At 43.9% G+C, this 21,525-nt stretch overlaps 1 protein-coding gene across 3 annotated transcripts; it reads right to left on the minus strand.

The window, feature by feature from the left end:
- Positions 1 to 596: 596 nt before the first annotated feature.
- LRRC8A (leucine rich repeat containing 8 VRAC subunit A) lies at positions 597 to 21,512 on the minus strand. Of its 3 annotated transcripts, XM_033518493.1 has the most exons (5): positions 21,411 to 21,512; positions 19,924 to 20,049; positions 13,993 to 14,266; positions 8,947 to 11,110; positions 597 to 6,112 (listed from the first exon to the last, which is right to left on the minus strand). In XM_033518493.1, exons 4-5 carry the CDS (start codon positions 11,101 to 11,103, stop codon positions 5,837 to 5,839), a joined length of 2,433 nt encoding a protein of 810 aa, XP_033374384.1. In that variant the 5' UTR covers positions 11,104 to 11,110; positions 13,993 to 14,266; positions 19,924 to 20,049; positions 21,411 to 21,512; the 3' UTR covers positions 597 to 5,836. The 3 variants fall into 3 exon arrangements, with proteins under 3 accessions (XP_033374384.1, XP_015500251.1, XP_015500252.1); XM_015644765.2 differs by lacking the exon at positions 13,993 to 14,266 and having other exon boundaries at positions 21,411 to 21,511; XM_015644766.2 differs by lacking the exon at positions 13,993 to 14,266 and having other exon boundaries at positions 21,372 to 21,456.
- Positions 21,513 to 21,525: the final 13 nt, after the last annotated feature.

The following is a 21,525-nucleotide window of genomic DNA, read 5'->3' on the forward strand; positions in this document are numbered from 1 at the left end:
AAAGTCATCAATAAGCAGCATTACAAACTCCCACTCACCTGTTTCGAAGCCTGCTTACGTTCTCTGTCTGAAGTGGGGCCAATGTCACTGTGGTCAGGTAGTCATGGACAAAGGAAGTGAAGGAAGGCAAAACACAAGAGAAATACCTTTCTACACAATAAAAGCTGCACAGAAACTCAAATTTTCTTTGCAAGTCACAGGCTGATTCTCTGTAACACATCATGAATTGGGAAAGATGCTATCTGCCAGCATTTCCAGTTAAGGAACCCATGGGGAAGGCAGGTACTGAAATAATTTACCATTCTGAAGACAATTCCTATGGCAACAGCCTTAAATTCAGCAACAGAAACTGTTTCAGACACTTGTTGAAGTGATAGTGAAATCCATGACACAGCCCCAGCTTGTCACAGAGCAGCACCTCTTTCTCTGTACATCTACTCAATTCATAAAGGATTGTCACAATCCACAAGGACTTTTGTAACGAGTAAAAGAACTCAAAACCACACAATTATTAACACCTGTCTTTTGAAAAGTGACATCATGGAAGGCTGAATACCTTCACACACAGGAAACACCAAAGAAAGCAGACATAGAAAGAAAATGCAAATGAAAACTTTTATTCTGGTGAAGTGTCCAGTCGTACAAGTCTTTCAGAGCAAACGAGCAGCCTTCAGTGTTCACGGGGAAGGTGCTGTTGCTCAGCTGCCCAAACAATCCCATGTACAAAGTGAATGTCATGATTCTGAAATGTTACACCAAGTTGCAGGTCCCAGATGCCAAACCACAGTCCTGCTTGTGCATTTACACAATGGGAGTGAACCATGTTTAAGCCATGAGTAGTGACTTATTGAAATGGACACATTTGTCAGCTGTAAAGATGACTCAGGCTCAGTAGCCCCCTTCTCATTAAACCTCCTCCAGAAAAACTCTTCCATTGTCCAATAAAATTCCTTTAAGGGAAACAGAGGGAGGAAGGAATGGAAAATTCCAGGAATCCTAAATTAAGCCTTTGTGTGAACTCACACGAAGTTGACCTTTACCACTGGGGTCCAGCAATTCAAGTGCTGCTACTTCTGAAACCAGATTTTGGATATGAGATTCCTGGAGGATTTCATTCTCCCAAAGCAGCTGAGTATTAACCAACTGCCACAGCTGAAGGGAGAAGGGTTTAAATCAAACTTTAATAATCCTAATAAAACTTTAATAATCCTGCCCCATTACAGTTGTGCTTTGTACACTGTTAGAATGAGGTAGGACAGAAAACTCACTGTTTTGGCACATGCTTGGGAAAAGTACATTATCCACTGTAGCCAAACAGTGGGGTTAAAATGGAAGAAAAATTTTTAAAGTTTAAGCAATAATTTTACTGCTCAGCATCCCCACAGCCTTACCTTAGGTGACTTTCAGAGCAGGTGACTCTGCTTACAGTATGACAATTTTGTCTGGCAGTGAGAAGTCACCCCAGAAGTTAGGAAATCTCTCCATGGTTGAAAGAAAAAGAATCCAAGGCATGAGTTGGCTTCAGGCAGGCACTGCTACAAATACACTCCAGGGAGCAAGTGCCTCTGGGGAGATATTACATTAACAGATCTCTAGAGAAGGCACAGCTATTGATGAGGGGAAAAAAAGTTACTCCTCCCCTGAAAGAGGACTAAAAAAAAGTCTAAAAATCCAAAGAACTCAAACCACGTGAGTTCCATTCTAAAGCAGGAAAAGAGGTAAGGAAAGGAAACAATGTCACAGCCTAGGCATCAATACAATTTGCAACTTTTTTCCAGACAACTCATCTTCTGTAAAGGATGTGTTATTGTTCTCAAAATTCCTAGAATCAATTGTTAAAGAGAGGGAAAAAAAAAAAAAAAGAAAAAAAAAAAAAGAGGAGGACTTCATGTGGTTCAGCAACAGAAAGCCACTCAATACTATTTACGGTAATGAACACCGAGAACTTTAATTAAAATGGAGTGAGCTAAATGGAGTGCATAAACAGTAATAAGAAAAAATAAAAAATGAGGTAGGATATTAAAAAGAAGTGACAATATGAAAGAACAGCACATCATGAAAGATACCTGTAACAGCTATTTAACCACTCAGACTGACAGAGTAAATTACTTCCAGCTGCTGAATTAACTGTCGATCAAATAATAAAATCAGAAAGTGATCTGAAACAGAACAACTTAAGCTAACATTCCAGTGAATAGTGTCAGAGTACAGCACAATTTTACACATTTAATAGGTTTGGTATTCCTTGCCTTTCAGCTGATTCAAAATAACTAATTGCAACTTATCACTTTTTGGGGTCTTTAGCAGGAAAGGTAAAGTGCACGTCACTAACCTTCAGTCCTAACATGGGATGAGCATCCTTGTGTTCTCCAAGAACTTGTTCTGCTCAGAAGTGCTATTAAAGGAAACAGGTGGGTTTAATTCAAGTTGCTGTATGGTTTAGCAGCTAATAAATAATCTGGTTTGCTACTGTTTTAAAAGGCTTGTCAGGAGAACATGACACTGACCAGGGCAGTGATTGTCTGCTTAAACTGAATGCTTTTTGTGAATGCACAGATCTGTGTCAGAAATAAACTCCCTAAGCTTCACTCTTGATGGAAACTTGAAGGACAACACAGAATATTCACAGATCAAATACTTGCAAGTGAGGATGGATTGTTGATGTAAGGACACCTCTCACAGAATGAGCAATCCAGAAAAGTTTGGGAAGTGACTCGCTCTGCTGTGGGTTGAGTTTTGCAGCAGTCCTCAGTCATAAACATGTTCAGGACTCATGGTCTAGATCCTATCCTTGGAAGTTTTAGAGCTTTTTCCATCTCGTCATACAAGACTGATACTCTGGAATCAAAAGGGAGACCAAGCAGCACGTATCAGAAGTAAATACTACATATTGCTGTCTTTCAGAGTGACAATATATTTGTGTCACCTGTGTTTCCAGTACAAAATGTTATCAGACTGCTCATCCTCATTTTACCACACAGGGAGCTCTCAAGCCCCAGCAGCCATAACCAAGAGAGTTAAGCTTGGATTATTGCAAAAGCAGCACAAAGCTGGTATTTTCATGCATGATCAATATCAGCCTATCTTGCACTGAGCTTTGCACACCTCGGGCCCAGGGCAGTCTCTACTCAGGAAGCAGCAGGAGCACAGCATTGTATCTTGGTCAGGAGTTTGAGGCAGTCCCTCCTTTCTGGCAGAGCAGCCTGTTGTTAACCCATCCTGCTGGGATACAGAGCTGCTCAGGAGGCTTGCAAGCTTCTAGAAGCACTGCAGCACACTTCCAGGAGCTGCTTATAGAAACTCTAACCCAGCTGTGCAAAGTTTAGGTTGTATAACTAAGACCACACCTGGAATCAAGAGTCAAAGCACTCCTCTCCAATGCAGACATCCTGGAGAAATCTCACTGCTCCTGTGAGCCAGGTGAAACTCCCAGGGGGTGCTTTGCCCTTTCAGCCCTGCCTGGTCTAAAATACACGTAATAAAACAGAGAGGCCTTGAAGAGCAAACAGAGTCCACGTCTCCATTCAGTGGCCATTACTCTCCAGTGTTATCTTTTAGTACAGACTAAGGAAAAAAGTTTCCTTCACCATCCAAACAGCCCCCACATCCACCACAGGGAACTGACTGGAAAACAGCATTGCTGTAGCTAAACCTAAAGCCATTCCTGCTTTACTCAAGAAGCAAAGCTCACCTAGCAATTTCTGTCCTTTCTGTGAACCAAAATGCTCAGACAAATACAAATACAGTCCAATCAGCATCAGTCCTTCCCCATCCTTTCAGCTGTGGCCCCAGCTCTAACACAATTTCAAGACACTAACCCTATTAGAAGCCAGAAAAGCTTTTACAGTACCTTGCCTCCCAGAGAGAGATTTAATTATACTATCCCCTGGACTGTTTAGATGTTTCATAATAAATGGACTAAGGGAAGCAAGATTTACATTTTTCTTAAAAGCAGTTTTATAAACAGATCTCCTGATTTTAATGTAGCTTTATTTAAGCATCTGAACATCAATTAATCCAGAGTCCAGTTAACATTGTTCATGGTTTCAGCATATTTAGTGTATATATATATATTTCATATTTTACATCTGATGAAGAGAGCCACACTGTGCCTTATTGCCCCAATATCCATGGGATCACCACAAACCAGGTGATAAGCCAGGGCACTCACTGGCAGCTTGTCAGGAATCACTCTGGAGCTGGATGCAGTTTCCCCCTTTGTACACATGGGATGCCTCCAAACTTCTCATGCCCCAGCTTGCAGCACTGCACACCTTGGAGCCAACCTGTTGGTCTGATGCAGATTGTTACAACCAGGACCTGTAGGTCCAGGCACCTCCTCTTCCTTCTGATGGAAAAATGAAGACCTTTGCGTCCTGGAGGCATCTTAACCACCCCACCTTAAGGATACTATAATCAGAAACTGTCACACATTATCTACCTCTGCCAGCCCAGAAGGTTGAGGGGTTTTTTGTCAAATACCACCGAACAGGTTAAACTTGTTTCAGTAAAGGCTGCTCTGTTCCAGGAAGCCAGAAGGGATCAGTCCACAGAGGATTCTCATTCTCCTCAACACTGAGGGAATGAAAAGGGAAGGAAGAAACAGGACAAGGTTTCTTTTCCAGCACCAGGTTCAATCAGCATTAGCCTCTTATTTAGGTCAAGAGGTGTAACAGGAACTGACAGCTGTTAAAGTGAGGGGAACAACAAAAAAGAACAATCAAGCAGCTCTCTAGATTGCATCCATGAAAAACACTGGCAGAGCATCCAACAACTTAATTTAACAACTTAATTGTGGGGGAAGGCAGAAAGGGGGACAAGAGATGCAGAGGAAACCCAAATTTCCTCTCCAACCCCATGAGAGCCCCTGACACGCTGGCCAGTTGTACATTTCTACTTGATATGCAACAAAATACCAGCAATTAAAAAGTAGCTTGGAACTAAAAGCAGAAGCACCTCGATGCTTCTGAGAGAGTAGATTAGACAGTCCAACTGCTTTTTATCCAGATCTCCCACTTGCACTATAACCATCCATTTCAGAACAGGCTAAAGCCCTGGAATTGTGTCAGTTAGTGCCTCCAGGACATCAGCTGGAGAAGGATGCTGTGATCTACTCACCCGCACAAGTGACTTGAAATCATTACAGTAGTGCAATCTTAAAGGAGCAGATAGTTTTGTTCCTTCTCCAGGGGCAGAGAAGGTGGGGAGTGTGCAAAGGGGAAAGAAAATCAGTAAAAAAAAAAGAAAATTCTGCCTTCAAGCAGCTGCGAGATGTTTTTCTCCCAAATCCTAATGCCAGCATCTAGACAAAATCAGCTGTGTGTGTCCTATCCCACCCCAACCTGGGGCCTCACTGACTGAGTCAGAGGGCAGCAGTACCAGCTGTCACAGAGATGGAGGTTCAAGAGGTTTCCTTGATTCTTGATCTTTGCCTGCAGGACACTGGACTCCTTTGGTCCCTGACACATATAAGCTCTACTAGGAGCAATGCAGCAATCCCCACATTCGTTTTCTCCTCCATTCAAAGGTCACTTCTCACCAGCACCATCCACCTCACCCCAATTCCTGTCCAGAAGAAGAGCAACACCTCTAATGCCCCCTGGGCCCTGCTCAGAGGCCAATTAATCTGTCTTGATCCTCATCCTGATCCCAAGCCTCCCCCATCCAGCATCTGAGGCAAGAAGCTGACTCATTCAGAGTCATGTTTGTCAAGGACTCCTTGGCCAGTTTTGATAGTGATTGGAGTGAAGAAAGGGGAGCATCTGGGTGAAAGGGGACTAAAATGGCCTTTTGCTTCCTTCTGGTTGATCAGAGGCTCTTCCCTTTTCTCAGGTGTTCAAGCTTGCTCTTTGTCTGCCCTCCACAGGCGCTCTTTGACTTCCAAGGGCAGGGTGTTGAACAGGTCCTCCTCCACCACGAGCCCGCTGCGTTTCAGCAGTGGGCACTCTCCCAGCTCCACAGGCAAGCACTCCAGGCGGTTCCCTCGCAGCTCTATCTGCGACAGATTCGTCAGCTCTCCCACCCGGGAGGGCAGTGACTGTAGCACGTTGTTTCCCAGGTTCAAGGTTCTCAGCTTCCTACACTGGAATAGCTCTGGTGGGAGACTCTCAATCTGAAAAAAAAAGAAACCAATCATAGTCAAAGTCACCAGCAGACATGGACACACCTTCACAAGTGACCAACAAGCCAACATGAAGCTCCAAGGTTTACAGAGCCACGGTTTTCACTCATCCACTTCTCCCTTGAGTGAGTTCCTGCTTTCTGAGCTTCCTGCTTTGGGTTCTTCCAACACTATGTGATTGTATGGATTCCTCTTTCAGACACTGCACTAGTTACAAGAGATCACCAGTGATGGTGGCTAAAGAAGATATTGCCTCCAACGTTAGAGGACCAGAAACCTGCTCACAGCTGGCCTATAGTGTCACATGCTTTCATCTGTATTGGCTTCTTTCCATCCCAAATCCTTTATTCTGTCATTGCATCTTAGTTCTTTTGCTTTAAGAAGCCATTCTACTGAAATTCTACTTAAGTTGACATTATACTGAACAAAGACTGGATTTAATCAGGACTTCTGGTTGTGCTGTAAGGTGAGCACAGCCTACATGGGTAGAACTTCCTGGCCCTGAGAACTGGAAATCTTCTTCCATCATTTTTGTAGGGCTGTGAAATGTTGCAAAGATTTTCTAGGCTCCAAGTCACAGGGGCTTTTTACAGTGCCAAAATACAAAAACAATGAAGCCACCAGCTGTTAGCTTTCTCAGCACCACCTTCAGGTAAACCATGAATCACTAATTTAATAAAGCTTATTTCTAGCAAATCCTTGTAATAGTCCAGTCCTCCCAAGGAATTTCTTTCTATGGCTAAGGTTTAGCAAACACTAGGCTAGAAACAAAATGCAACAACTCAGGATTCTCCCCTGAATACAAAGGCTCAGCTTGGAGGCTATTGTTTGCCTTTAAAAGCAAACGTGACTTTTCTAAAACCCAAATTATGTATTGTATCACTCGTGGCTAAATTGGCCTGTAATCCATTCTGAACAAGGAGGAGTCTAAGGAAAAGCCAAGATGAAACCAAACCAATTAGAGACAATTCAATGCAGTCATTGTTACTGGTACTGGAGTGTTTTACAAACAGCAACATATGATCACAGACTCTTGAAAATAATAGTTATTTGAGGGACAAGTATTAGTTTAGGAAGGAAGCAATGTGTTGTAACAGCCTGCTTTCCAGAACAGGACAGTAGTGCCAGCCAGCTCTAGAAGTCTCTATTTACTAAGACTGCTGAGCTAGGAGAGGACATTGGAGATAATCCCTGGCTTTAGGAAGTGCCAGTCTACCAGTTCTTGTATTTCTTGCTGTCACCATTTACTGAGAATAACCAGGCTGTCAGAGCCCCAGTAATTCTGGCTTGCCCAGGTACCTGGAACAGGTTGGCTGTTCCATGGGGTCCTCACCACCTTTTGTTTCCAAACACATGGGAGCAAAGGCTGCTTTAGCCTTACTGTTGCATGGTTTTTTTTCCAGAGAGAAATGGGTGGTGCCACACTGTGCTGCGGGAAATTGAACTACCTCTAACTGCTTTCATCCAAGAAATGCTCCACCCCAAAACTGCAGAAAATACACTGCAGATTAACCCTTGGGAAGCTGTGCTAGGAAGGCTGCCAGAAGGCAAATGGTGCAGAATTATCTGAGCTCTGAACAGCAATACACCACAAAGTTTACCAGAGCTTCAGCCACCCACACAAACAGATGCACAACCCTCCAGTGCCAGGAAGCCCCAGTGAGCAGCTGTTCAGCTGGAATTGCTGAATGACTGCCCCTTGTCTGCCCCTACTCTGCAGAAGCACAAGCTTTCAGACACTAATCTCAAAATACGGCTGGAGTTTTAGGAACCCTAATACTGAAATGCATTAGCAATTAAATACTTGATTTGAGAACAGTTCTGTGAAAAGCCAAACCATGTTCAAGCTGGTCTGTGTCTCTCACAAGCAAACTGGCAGTTCAGGCAGGAACAGATCCTTGCCAATCAAGGAAGGATCTTGATGTATGACAGCGAAAACAAGCACTGCTCCAGGACAATTCTGCTTCTGAATTCTGGTCCCAGAAGAAACCAGAAGCACCTAATTAAGTCTGTCTGCAATTTGTACTTATATTAGAGGCTCTTTCAACTTTTATAATGAACTCAAAGGGAAAAAGAGAGTCTCCCAGGAATTTGCAGGCAAAATGAATGAAAGCTGCAGCTTTGTCAGACATGGTAAAAGAAGTCTCTTTAGTCTTAAACAAAGGAACAAAAAACTAGACATGGATATAGTTTGCTTTAAGCAAATAAACACCCTCCAACACAAGCCAAGAAACAGCTTATGGTAATCAGGCAGCAGAGCACACTTGGTCACCCTCTGTAATCTGCCCTGCACTTAGAGTGAAACAAAAGGCACATGTTTACAAGACCAAACTATGGAACACCCCCTGCAAACTCCTTAGAGAACCAAAGTACTCCAAGGAAAGCTGTAAGCCAGACATGCATTGCCTATATGGTTGCTCCCATAGTGTATGTACATGTCTGAAGTAAGACAGGTTTAAGCACATAGTTTAAATTAAGACTACAGTTTCTCAGATCTCCATTTTAAGCCCAAAATCAACGTCAATCTAGAGACTACATGTTTCCAGTTGCAGAGAAACAACTGATTTGCAGGGTTTCTAAACAGCCTCCAACTGGCACTTGGAAGCAGTCTCACTTAAGAGAGGAAATGCAACAGAACAAGGACTCTTGGAAGACAGGCTTGCCCTGGAGCTATCTGCAATGTTTGGCCTTAGATAAACCCTTCTGAGAGATACAAAAGCAGTGCCAGTCGTATCCACAGACCATTGTAGCATGTTTAATCACACAGATAACAGAAGTGCCAGTGCCATTTCCTCTCACAGCAACTCAGCTCTTTGATCACTTACCCTGTTGGCTGTCACAGCCAGATTCTGCAGGTTTTGAAGAAGTCCAACGTCTGGTGGTATGAAAGTTAAGTTGTTGTGGCTGAGATCCAAGTACCGAAGTTTTCGGCAATAGAAGAGCTGGGTAGGGATCTTTTCTATCTTGTTACGGTTCAGGTAAAGGCGTTCTAAGTTGGTCAGGTTGCCTATCTGCATGGGGATGTAGGCAATGTGGTTGTACCACAATTTAAGGCAAGTGAGACGATGTAAGTGCTGGAAGCTGATGATTTCCTCAATGGTCTTTAGGTTGTTGTCCTTCAGGTCTATTTCCTGCAGATTGTGGAGGCTAAAGATAGAGTGAGGAATGCGTTCCAAGTCACACCGGATCAGCTCAAGCTCTGTCAGGTTGACCATCTTCTTAAGGCTGTTGAGGACAATGAGCTTGGTGCCCTCATTGTTGATGGAAAGCTTCTGAAGATGCACACCAACATCTGTCACCACCTGCGGCAGCTTGGTGAGGTTACTCTTCATCCTCAACACCTTCAACCTTTTCAGCTCCCTCAGTCCATCTATCACAATGTACCGGTTGTTTTCAGCACTCAAATTCCCTGTCAGGTGAAGCTCCTCTAGTGTCTTCAGGCTATAAATCCAAAGAGGAATCTCCTTAATGTCTGTGAACTTGATGTGGAGAGATTTCAAATTCTCCCTCAAGAAGGCAAGGGCTGGGGCCTCAATTTTGGCAGCTGTGTGGTAGAGCCACAGTTCCTTAAGGCTGGTGAGCTGAGCAATGCTGGGGGGAATAGTGACATCAGGGATAAGCTCCAGCTTCAAGACCTCCAACTCAATGAGGTCAAAGACTGTATCAGGAATGCCACTCAACATGAAAAGATGCAATTCCAGCTTATCCTGAGAGTTTTTGGTGATCCTCTGGCGTAGTTTCTCCAAAGTCCACTCATTGTTGAGGTTCAGCTGCCGCAATTTGTTCTCACTCACCTCTGACAGAAAGACAGCAAAGCGCTTGGAGTAGAGGGGGTCGTACTGATCGATCAGATGGAGCATAAAAGCAAAGTCATTTTTCACATCAGGGATGTCACTGTAACTGCTCTCCTCCCGGATGGACTCAAAGGAGTATTTCTTGAGAGACCGCCTCAACATCCACCACAGCGTGTACATGCAGATCAAACCATAGAAAATCACCAGACTGATGTAGAAAGAAGCCAAGATTTTGAAGAGAGTGGCCAAAGGATGAGCACAGCGGTACATCCTGTAGCCAGTCAAGCTCTCAATGTCCACTTTACAGTCTACATCAAATGTTATGTTGTTGACATAGTACACAGTATAGCAAATTATCAGAATGAACTTGATTACTTTGATTATAGTCTGTCTCATGTACAGGCGATAAACTATGTCTCCCTCTTCCACATGAGTACGGAACTTTTTCACTTTCTCAAAGAGTGCTTTGGCTTGCTCGCCTTCCTTTTTGTCCAAGACACCAGTCTCAGACCTGTCCACAATCCCTTGCTCAATTCGAGACTTTGTTCTCTGCAGCATGGGAACAGTGGCTTCTACATCCTCACTGACCGTGGAGGATTTCTTGTCCATGGAGCCATTCATTTTTCCAAATGCTGGTTTGGTATCACTCTCTTCCACCACTGTCTCAGACAATGCTCTCGTTGTCCATGGAGAGTCAAAACACTTAAGCAAAATAGACACAAAATGCTCCAGCTTGGAGCTGGTCCTTGGGAACTTGAACCAGAAGTTGCTACAAGCTAGAAAGATGAGGGTATGTAGCAGCACTAGATAAGGAAAATACTTGGCAAACCAGTGAAGACGGTTCTCGTAACACACCGCATCCACATAGTTGTACTGGTGCCGGTCCAGATCATATCGGATCCCTGTAGGCCCCGAATCAGCAGAGGGAACAAGACTAGTGTTGTAGTAGGTACGCTCTGGGGCTGCTGCTGTCCATCCCCTGACAGAGTCATTGCAAGAGTCTTTGGTAACCCATTTACAGGGCAAACAAATCATTTTGTCCTGGGTGACCTGCAGTGTCCCTCCGAACACGGCGATCATCAGCATCACTATGGAAATGTAGTCCGTGAAGACGTCCCACCACGGCTTCAGGATGCGATAGGCTGGCTGAGTATCAGCGAAGTAGCGCAGCTCGGTGACTGGAATCATGATTCACCTGGAAGCAAACCAGAAACAGCTTAAAGGGTTTTGTTCTGCTCTTCAAGAGGGCATGAGAAAACACATGTTAAGTGCTGGCATTGCAAAATTGAGATTAGCCAAGATGCAATTTCAAGTAACTGTGAGACAAATGAATGAGGCTGCTTGTGAGTCATTTGTTGCAGCCCAGGCAGTGAAGTTTGTTCAGCCGTCACTGACAGACAAATTGTCATAAAACCTCAGAACTGGTACTTATTGCTAACAGTCTGTGGGATAAAAGGCACTTAAAGAAAGCTCACAGGACAAATTTAACTCCCTTGACCAGACCAGTATTTGGAAATTTCCTCTTTTATCTAGGGATTTTATTTCAGGGATGAAGGAATTTGCCAGCACTGTTAGAAGAGATAAAATCTACACACAGAGCATATTTATCATGGCTTTGTTACTGCTTCTACATAAAATTATGCATATGGCTGGTTCTCAGACTAAAGGGCCAAGGAAAACAATCTACATACAATACAGTTATGTTTCCTATAACTACTTCACTGAGGCAACTCATTATGACATTCATAAAGTAAGCTGGAAGAGAGAACAAACATTGCTCAATATCATGACTTTTCCAAGTAAGTAATTTTGGCTTGCCTCCTGTTAATTCTCCAAGGAAAGATTAGCTACTTGCCTTCTGATAAATTCAGTACTGAAATACTGTAGCAGCTGGGTTTTTGCCTTACTTCAGAAACAGAAAAAGGGGGACATATTCTTCAAATGATTTGCTTCACCTAGAGTTCATCCCAGCTGGGATTTAAGTGTCAAAGGGAACCAAAAGATTCTGGGAAGCACAGGCCTGATGGCAGTGCTTGTTCTGTCCTTCAGACTATCAGATGGAACTTCGAGCATGCTCTTCAACAAGCCATACAAAGTCCCAAAGTATGACTGATCCATTGATAATGGATAAATCACAAATTTTCTCTATTTGTCAGGTAACACAGAAGAACATGGAGTCACTAACTCATTCTAATGATGGTGAATAAACAGTAATACTACAAGTTCAGGAGCAAGACAAGCACTAATCTTACACTTATTTTGAAACTCACACAATTCAAGTATAAAGAAGAACACAAAAATTCAATCATGTTACCCAAAGCCATAAGATTTCATTTGTACAGACAGTCCAACAAGTCCTGGGGGGCTGAAAGCTCAATATCACTGGCTGGGACAAAGCCTTCTGTGACAAGGGGAGTGCCCTACCTGCTTTGGTAGAATTCAAGTTTTTATTTAAAATTAACTTCAATCACTGAATTGCAAAGACAGCCATTCCTAACACAAACTCAAAGAGCACCACATTCCCTAGAGACACTAAATACAGAACTCTATTCTTCGGTTTGCTGTTTACAACAATAAACAGTCCAACAACAGCTTTGGCTCAGTGCTGCTTGGGAAGGTTTCAAGCAACTACAGGTGGCAGATTGATAGATCAAAACCATTCCTCAAGTAATGTTTTTCCTTCTGCCCATCCAGGTCCAACACTACATTAGTCCATCACAAAAGACAGACTGGGGAATTGCCACCTTTTTTATTTTTATTTTTGAGTGCATAATTTTGAGAGAAAAAGTGGCACTACCATCTAGTGAATTTGTCTAGAAATCTCTGAATTTTTCTAGAAATTCAATAAAACAATGAACAGCAAATGTGTTAATGATCAACCAGTAAAGTCACAAACAAGGGATGAAAACAGCCATCTAGAGCACAGTCAGGGGAAAAAAATGTCCTGTAGGACTGCAGAGCCCCTGAGAAGTGGCTGACACACCTAAGCAGAAAGAATTGCACTAAACAGGGCAGGAGAATTGTGCACCCACAGGGGAGGGAGCAGGCAAAGCTGAACTTCTGGACAGCAGCTGAGCAGCCAGAGAAGAGTGACAAGGTGTTCAAAGCCTCTCTCCCAGCCCTGTGACTACCTTGCTGCAAAGCCCTAGGCAAGGCATTTCAGCTTCCTCTTCAGAATACATCTGCCTCAGAGAGGGGAGAGCCCATGTGCGAGATAGATTTTCCAAAATGTATCTGTGCGTACTACAGAAATGACTACAGGATAAAGCAGGGTACAGAAGCTCTTTCTGCACAAAGGAACAGCTGAAATGAATCCAGCAGTTAAACAGCTATTCATGAAAGAACCTACTCCTTCTACTCCATATCAAGGGGGAAAAATGTTTCTTTCCTCTTGCCTTGATACCACTTCTCCTCAAAGATCCTTCCTGCTTCCTCCTTCCCTCTTGGTAGAGAAACTTGTAGTATCAGATCCTTCTTAGTAGGACTATGAAACTGGTATGATCTCTTCAGGAACTGGGGTCTCACAACATTTGCAAACATGAGTTGTTGTGCTGGGTTTATTCATTTTGCTCAATCCAGAAAATGCCTAAATTCTTTCTTGTAAGAAATGAACCTTCTACTCACTTTGATTTGTAGTTCAGGACATAGGAAGGAAACCAAAAAGAGATTAGCACAGCTGGCTCCCTAATTTTGCTTATCAGTTACGTGGGGTAGGAAATCCCCCATAACACTGTGCACTTACAAGACAACTAAAAAAAAATCATGAGCATCTCTTGAGAACCTATTACAGTTCAGTGTCAGCAATTAATAGGGTGGAGCAGGAAATCTCCAGCCTCCCAGGAACAATGACAGGGGCACAAGAGGAAGAAAAGAACATTGACAGCAAATTCCCACTTCTGGCAGCAGGGGAGACCCCATTCAAGTCCAAAAGAGGAACAATAAAACTAGGGTCCACCTTTGCAGGAGCTGGAATTTTCTATGTCTTATGTAACCTTATTCCAAGCATCTGCAGTAAAATAGAAAAGTAGCCAGCAAAAACTTGAAAAAGTATATCGGGAAAGTCACATCCCTCCTCACCCAGATTCCCTGTGCACACAATCCAATTCTAATTCCTGATGGTTCTACAGGATCTTGTCATCAAATGTCATCTTTATTTTGTGAACTCCATCTTGTAATCATTTTAGAGCACAACTCTTGTTGCAACAATTCTCCATGCTGGATTAGAGCAGTTTTGCTGCTGGGGTGGATAACAACAGCAGAATACAAGTCAGATTCTCAGGGGTCATCTCTGTCACTTGATTCTCCCATGCACAGAAGGATTCTTCCCACAAGGACTGGGATTTCCAGCACTCTGTAGGAAGAAAACATGCAGGTAGCTGAACACCAACTCTCCCAACATGGGCAGTAGAACAAAGGGATTTACATGGAGGGTATCATTCTGGCATAGGACTGAGAGCAATCCTTACATGAAGAAAGTTGGCCAGAAATAGTTATCTCCCTTCTGACCAAAAGCAGACCAATATCCCCAGGACCAGCACACAGGAGATTTCAAGCTTCTGCTCTTTTTAAGAGTTGAATTCCAGGATGCTTTGTCAGCAGCAAAATATTCACTGTGAAGAAGCTTTATTTGCTAAGTCACTTCTATCACACAGCCTCACCAAGGGCTAAGCACAGAACACCTGAACTAAGTTTATGGACAGGAACTGCTATGGAAAAGGAAGTTCAGTGTCAGAGCAGTGTTGGTGAAGAAGGATCCAAGCTCCTTAGCTTATACTTCAAATTGCAGAACCTTCCAGCTGGAGCTCAGGAACAGGCAATGTATTTGCAGTGTAGTTACCTCTGCCACAGGGAAGTCATCAATACTGAGATTTTGAAAGAGTGCTTAAGTTTAAGGACAAGTAAACTTGCATAAGCTGATACATCAAAACTTCTGTCTAAACTCCTGTCAACTTATAAGACACATGAGAAAGTAAGTTTTCCAAGGGTACAATTAAATAGACAGGCTTTGGAAAGGGGTCAAAGGGCAGAAATCTTGCAATTGGCTGTCCCAAAGATGTTTCAAGCTTTGCACTCCACAGACCTTTCCTTGCTACCACACAGTCCCTGAGCAGTCCCTCATCCCCCTGCCCCCTCAGAAATTACTTTACATTGGAGGGTTTCAGCTACACCAAGCAACACTACTTTGAGTTTTTCTATATTTAATATAGAACCAACTCAGGACAGTTTAGAGCGGCAACATCTGAGACTGTTCAGCAAAAGATCTGAATGCTGAACCCTCACTGTCATACAACAGGATCAATCCAGCCTAGATAAATATGCTCCAGAAATATTTACGCATTCCATGTTTGGCTACTACATACCTCTTCAGGGCCTGCAAATGCACCTGGATCCAGATTTGCATCCCACCAAGGACCATTCCTCCCTCAGCCTGTTGGGCACAAGCCTACAGCCTCCCCACTAACGCTGAACAGGCCAACCCAAGCGAAGGAACAGCAGTTCCAGACTTATATAACCAGCCTGCCAAACCTACCCAGCCTTCAGCCAACCATAAGCATCACCAAGTACTAATCCTATGTTTTACCAAACACACCTGGAGGAGAAAGATAATCACTCATGTTGGAATAACAGGGACATTCTGAACAAACCACACCTACACAGTAAAACCAGTCAGAAACAAGATTAAAAGAATCTAACTGACAAATATCATAAAAGCAGCAAGTAACTTCTTAAAGGCTGACAGACCTGAGAGCATGAACACTTCCCATAAAACCACTGTTATTAACAGAGTAACTAGTCTGTAGTTTAGACAGTTCCTCTATCCAAAACCATTTAATTTCAAAAACTGAAGATTGACCTATTGTCAACAGACACCTAGCTGAACAGTGCTTCAAATTCCTGCCTGCAGCTGCTGGCCAGCACATCCAGCTCAGGACAGAGTGAACAGAAACAACATCACTGCTCTGTTTCACTGGCCAGTTTGTCAGCTTGACTCATCATTGCTGAATACTTTATCCAGCCTCCTCTTTTCTGTTGGCCATTCTGTTTCTTACAAAGCTAGTGGCCAAAAAGCACTTATATGCACAACCTCAGGACACACACAAGAATGCACAAACCTCCTTGATTTGAAGAAAATTCTCACCTTTAGTCGCATGTAGCTTTCAAGTGAATCAGTATCACAAAACAGTTCCGGGTAAGTAGACATGGATGAATTTTATGTTGAATCTTGCAACCCTTTAGTTTCAGCTACACATACTTTTAACTACCAGTTGATTTCATTTTAGGATTGTGGACTGCAAAGCACAAGTCAAGTGACTGAATTCTGCTGACAGAATTTCTTACCTCTCAGAAGCCCAGAGAAAGAGGGAGTTGTTCAGGTGCTGACAGCATCAGAGGTGGATAAAGGAAATAAAAGCCTTGATGCTTTCAATACTACAGCCCTGATTATTAACGAGCTACAACACGTTATAGTAAGTTTTCAACAGAGCAGAGCTTCACTCCTCAGCAAGCTGCCACCTGAAATCCTAAAGAAAGGCATGACACAGAGCTCTTTGTTCAAAAATCAGGAAATGCAAGAGCTTACTGGGCAGAAATGGGACTGGGAATTTATGTTTCTCCTCCCCCATGTTTATTAGGTCCAGAATTAAGAGGGGAAAAAAAAAGGAGGCTGAAAACAGAGCTGCTTTCAGGCACCCCTCAGAAAACCTTCCAAGCTCAAGGACAGCCATGTGATCAACTGGAAAAGCCCAAGACATGAGATGGGAGAATTCAAGTTGTTTTGTCCTTTGCTGCTTAGAACAAAACAGCAGTGAAGCCAGATGCCAAAGCCCTAAATAACCATTATCCCTGTATCAGGCCCCATCCACTTTACAAAGATAAGCCCCTCCTGTGGGACAAAACATCTTCTGAGACAGAGAAGTGAAGATGATCACTAGATGATCTTTAAGGTCCTTTCTAACCCAAACCACTCTATGATTCCATGTCAAGTTAAAAGGATCATTTATCATTTAGACGAGGAGAGTGGTGGAACAGCAGCTGCCAGAACTTACTCTCCTTTCTCAGTAAAGAGGCAGTGAACCCAACACTGAGAACAGGGTAAGGTGGTTTTCACAACATTCAGCCCCACCCAAGCCACAAGACACAGCAAGATGAAGTGGCTCCACTGCATCACATTGTCTTTACTGAAGTTCATTAAGAAGAATAATCCACCTACAGTGGGGGTAGTATTTTATCATCTTTACAGCTATCCATTTGTTGACTCTTTCTGTCAGATCCAAGACTGTCAGACTTTAGTGCAACAGCTCCTGTTTACCATCACACAACCACACATGTCCTGACAAGTACAGGGAAGAACAGCTGCACCACCAGAACAATCCATGCTAGACTTGGCTTGGCCTGACGAATTTGCTGCCTCCTGACAGTGTTTTGCCCCATCTGAGCACAGTCTGCAGTTACCAGTATCACTGACACTTGAGGCAGGGACTGTGTGCTGGTGTTGTAAATTTAAGTGCCATCAGATGACTTGCATCATTAATGTAAACCAGACTAAAATGCCTGTGTCAGCTTATAAATTATGAATGTACATGGCCACAGGCTTCCTATCCAAAATTAATTTTCTCTTTGCCACAAGAAAAATACTTCAAGGACAGAGCATTGAAGCCATCTTGGAAAAGTATGACTGACTTCTTCCAACAGGATACAATGAAGCAGTCCCTTGTGCTGCCTAATACAAGTGAATGAATTAATTCTGTTAGTAACTACTCAAGAATGCCAGAACAGCTCAAAGCACCTCACCAGATGCAGGAGAGGGCTCTTCAGCACTTAACTCCAGCACCAAGAGCTGGAGCAACCAGCTATTCTCAGTTCTCTGAGGGAAGGGTAGACAGAGCAAAGCTTTGGCATAACCAACAACAGATAAGAAATCAACACTAAATTCAAAGTGAGCAGAAGTGAGGATAACTTAATTCATTGTTGACAGACTGCCACAACATGCACGAATCCATGGGCGTTACCACAGCTATGTTCAAGCTCCAAGAGATGAGCCAGTCAGGATGAAAGACAACACAGACAAGAGCAACACCAAACAATTAAGATATCAACTATCAGCACACTAATATTTTGCCTCAGTCTGAGCAAAGAGAAGCAAGTACCTTTTCATATATTCCCTATAGGGCTTGCCCTCAGGACCACCAGCCCCAAAACTGTGACAGCTCAGAACATCTTCTGACTGTATTAATTAATAAAGAACAGACCACCTCACCCTGCATCATCAAGGCCTGATAAAACCACAGCTCTAAAGGAGAACCTGTTAATTGGTCCAGCACACATCTTTACTGTGCACAGAAGTAGGCTGAAGCTCCAGGAGCAGCAGTCACCAGAGGAGCTTTGTGTATTGCCAAGGTAATTTTATAGCAGAAGTTAACAATGTTTGGTACACAAGGTGAGGGCAGCACTGTTACTTCAGCAAAGGGGTCAGGACTGAATAGCTTTTAGTTTCAAAAACAGTTTCACAGCAACAGGAAGGGCAGATATAACCCAGCTATAGGAACTGGATTTCTAGTTGCAATACAAGATACATGCACCACTTCAGCTGTTTAAGAAAAAAGCTGCTTGGAAGCATTCAAGATACACTCTCCAAAGCATGTGGACTGCTGAATGCCCGTTCGTTATTAGTGTGCCTATCCTAAATTGAGGCTGGGTTTGAAAACACCTGTAAAAATGCATAAAGGGAGACTCACTACACTGTAGCTTAAGACTGAATTTTAACCAGTACCAAAACAATAGTTGTGCACACTCCTCACTTTAATGAGCTCCACACGAAAATCCTAATAAACCCTTTGCCAGCACCACTCACCAGATAGTGCCCCTCTATTTTATGAGATACCAGTTAAGCTCAAACACAAAAAGGCTTGCTTCTAAAGTACTCTAATGAAAAAAAACCTTCTTTAGTATGTGAAAAAAAACACATAAAGGCTTCTAAAAAGCCTGCTCTAATCACACAGCAATAATTTGATACATGACCTCCAATGCTTATTTAATTTTTTTTTAATACCATCAGGGACCCCCAAACCACAGACGACCTCTCTGACTGCCTGCAGCAGTTACTAGAATGTAACCAGCTTCAGGCACTCACATCTCAAGCGTGGCAATATTAGCTTTTAACATATGGCTTCTGGCATGCTTTAAGGAAATATTTATGCATGTTGTCTTTGACCTACAAGAATTAAAGGAGTTTTCCAATACCATGACAAGGGGGGGAAAAAAACCCCAAGAAAAGTCAATGAACTGCCAGAATACCATACAAGCCTTAGGGGTTTCTTCTATTCTAGAATCAACACACTGCACATCCCTGCTCTGAACACAGCCAAGCTGGACAGAATTTCCCATCTGGAAGATGGGCACAGAATTCTGAAATCCCTTGAATCACTGTGCCAGTGCAGAACCAAGGAAGCTGGAAGATTCCTACAACTAGTTTGTTTTCTGCCATTGCCTAACTGACACCCACACACATGGCTGTGAGTGCTGGGAAAAACTGTCTGGAAATGCCTATAGAGGAGGACCATCATGCCATGGGAAATGGAAGTGCACTCACCAAACCTAACAGCTCTTCCTATTTCTCAGCTGCATTCCCTTCAGGCAGCAATCACCAAAACATTTACTGGGCAGCCTGTGTATTTACTGTTACATGCAGTGAGAAGTCAGGGTTTACATGGCTAAGAGTTAGTTTTATAGGTGACTATATACAGTTATATTCTACTTTGGACAAGGCTCAGTTCCTTTATCATCTCCAAGCTGGCTAAGGGCTCCCAGAATTTAATTAACACCACCACAATTAAATACCACCACTCTCCCCACCAGTGGGGACCAAGAAGTCTGACCAACCACCTTTCCTCCATATCAGTTATCTCATGCACTGTGCTTTCCATCTATGTTTAAGCAGGACCCTAGTCTTTTTTTTTTTTTTTTTTTTTTTTTTGGCTTGACCACTTGGAGCTGGCCCAGAGCCCTCACCTTGCAGCAGGGTTCTGCTATCTGCACGTCAGTTCTCTGTGCTGGAAGTGGCTGATATTCCTACGTGCCGGATCCCAAGCGAGTGCTGAAGCGCTGCACTCCCCACAAGCCATGGGAACAGTTTCCCTGAAATGAAAAACCAATTATCAGCAAAAAAAAGAGGGGATCAAGTTCACAGAGGGACATGTAAAAGTTAAGCAAACAGTATCTAAGAAGCAACAAACAATTCAGAGGGTCACTGGGAGCCAGAAAGAGACATGCTGATACCCAGAAACACACCAAGAACACTAGGAGCCAAGCAGAACTCTTAGCAGGAAGGAATTTCCAGGATCTGTTGTTCTAACAGAAGTTACCAAAAAGCAGGCATTGCAGACCCAGCCAAAAGAGATGCTGAATACCAATATCACAACTAAGCCTACACAAGAAAAGACAGAACAACAAATCACTGTCAGATAGGGAAAGGGATGACTTTACTGCCTATTTTCTAGTCTGAAAAGCGTGATTCATTTTAAATGTTACTATCAAGAGTATCAGAAAGCATAGATCACACTCCTAACTACTCCAGATTCAAGTAATTGCCCCTTCCCTCACAACACGGGTCTTCTTGAAGTAGAAGCAATTTAGCATCATCAACAAAAATTACAGCAGGGCTGGGTTGTTTTTTTTTCCTTGCTTCCTGCATGTCAGCACGGGGCATGGGAAAACAGGCAAGGGAGCAGATCCTTAGAGGGATCTCCCAAGCATCCAGCCTCCCAGCCATGTAGGAGAGGACTGCAGAGCATCGGAGAGCATTCTCAACAACAGGAAAAAATTAAAAAGAAGCGACATCAGTGTGAGAAAGTCCAACCCCATAATGCTGAAGAAGTCCGAGGGTTCATTCCTCTCCATCCCAAAGTTACTATTCGGGCTGACAGTTTTTGAAGCAACACCCTGGAAACCAAAGCTATTGCATTTTAGCCGTACCACAGTGCCGCAAAGGCAGCAGCACTAGGAGGGGAGGACTCTCTGACCTTCTCCCCGCTCCAGGCAATGGGCACCAGCCTCAACCCAGCACACCTCGGCAGCAGCCCCCACCACTACACCACGGCTTTCCGGACACAGAAAGAAACATCCTCTGGGAGATATAAATAAATCCCATCGCGCTTCCGTCCGCAGGTAACAAACAGCGGAGTCCTCCCCTCGCTGGGGACACCCCGGCCCTGCCTTGCCCCACAGACGAGGCGCGGACCCCCCTGCCCCGGGCGGTGTGACACCAGGGACGGCGGGACACGGAGGAACCGACTCGCTGCCGAATTACTCAGCAAATCCTTCCTGCTCGCCGCTTCCGAGTCCCCTCAGCCAAGCCCCCGCGACCCAGCGTCCCACCCCATCCCCTCCGGGACACCACCCCACAGGGGGACACGTCCCCACAGCCCACCCGTGGCGTGAGGGGAGTGCGGCACACCCACCTGCCCGCCGCGGCCGTGAGGGGGACCCACCACACCCACCTGCCTACGGCGCCCACCCTCCCTCACGCCGCTCCGGCGCCTTTTGTCCGCCCTGCCCGCAGCGGCCCCACCCCGGATCTGACCTCACCCGGCCGGCACTGCTACCATCGCCCGT

This window comes from Parus major, chromosome 17 (genome assembly GCF_001522545.3).
Source record: "Parus major isolate Abel chromosome 17, Parus_major1.1, whole genome shotgun sequence".
Taxonomy (NCBI): Eukaryota; Metazoa; Chordata; class Aves; order Passeriformes; family Paridae; genus Parus; species Parus major.

Bases quoted from the DNA above. Each gene is read 5' to 3' on its own strand.
- LRRC8A (XM_033518493.1), bottom strand. From the start codon at position 11,103: ATGATTCCAGTCACCGAGCTGCGCTACTTCGCTGATACTCAGCCAGCC. The intron at 6,113-8,946 runs GTAAGTGATCAA...TTTTTTTTTCAG, and splicing joins TGGCTGTGACAGCCAACAGG to ATTGAGAGTCTCCCACCAGA.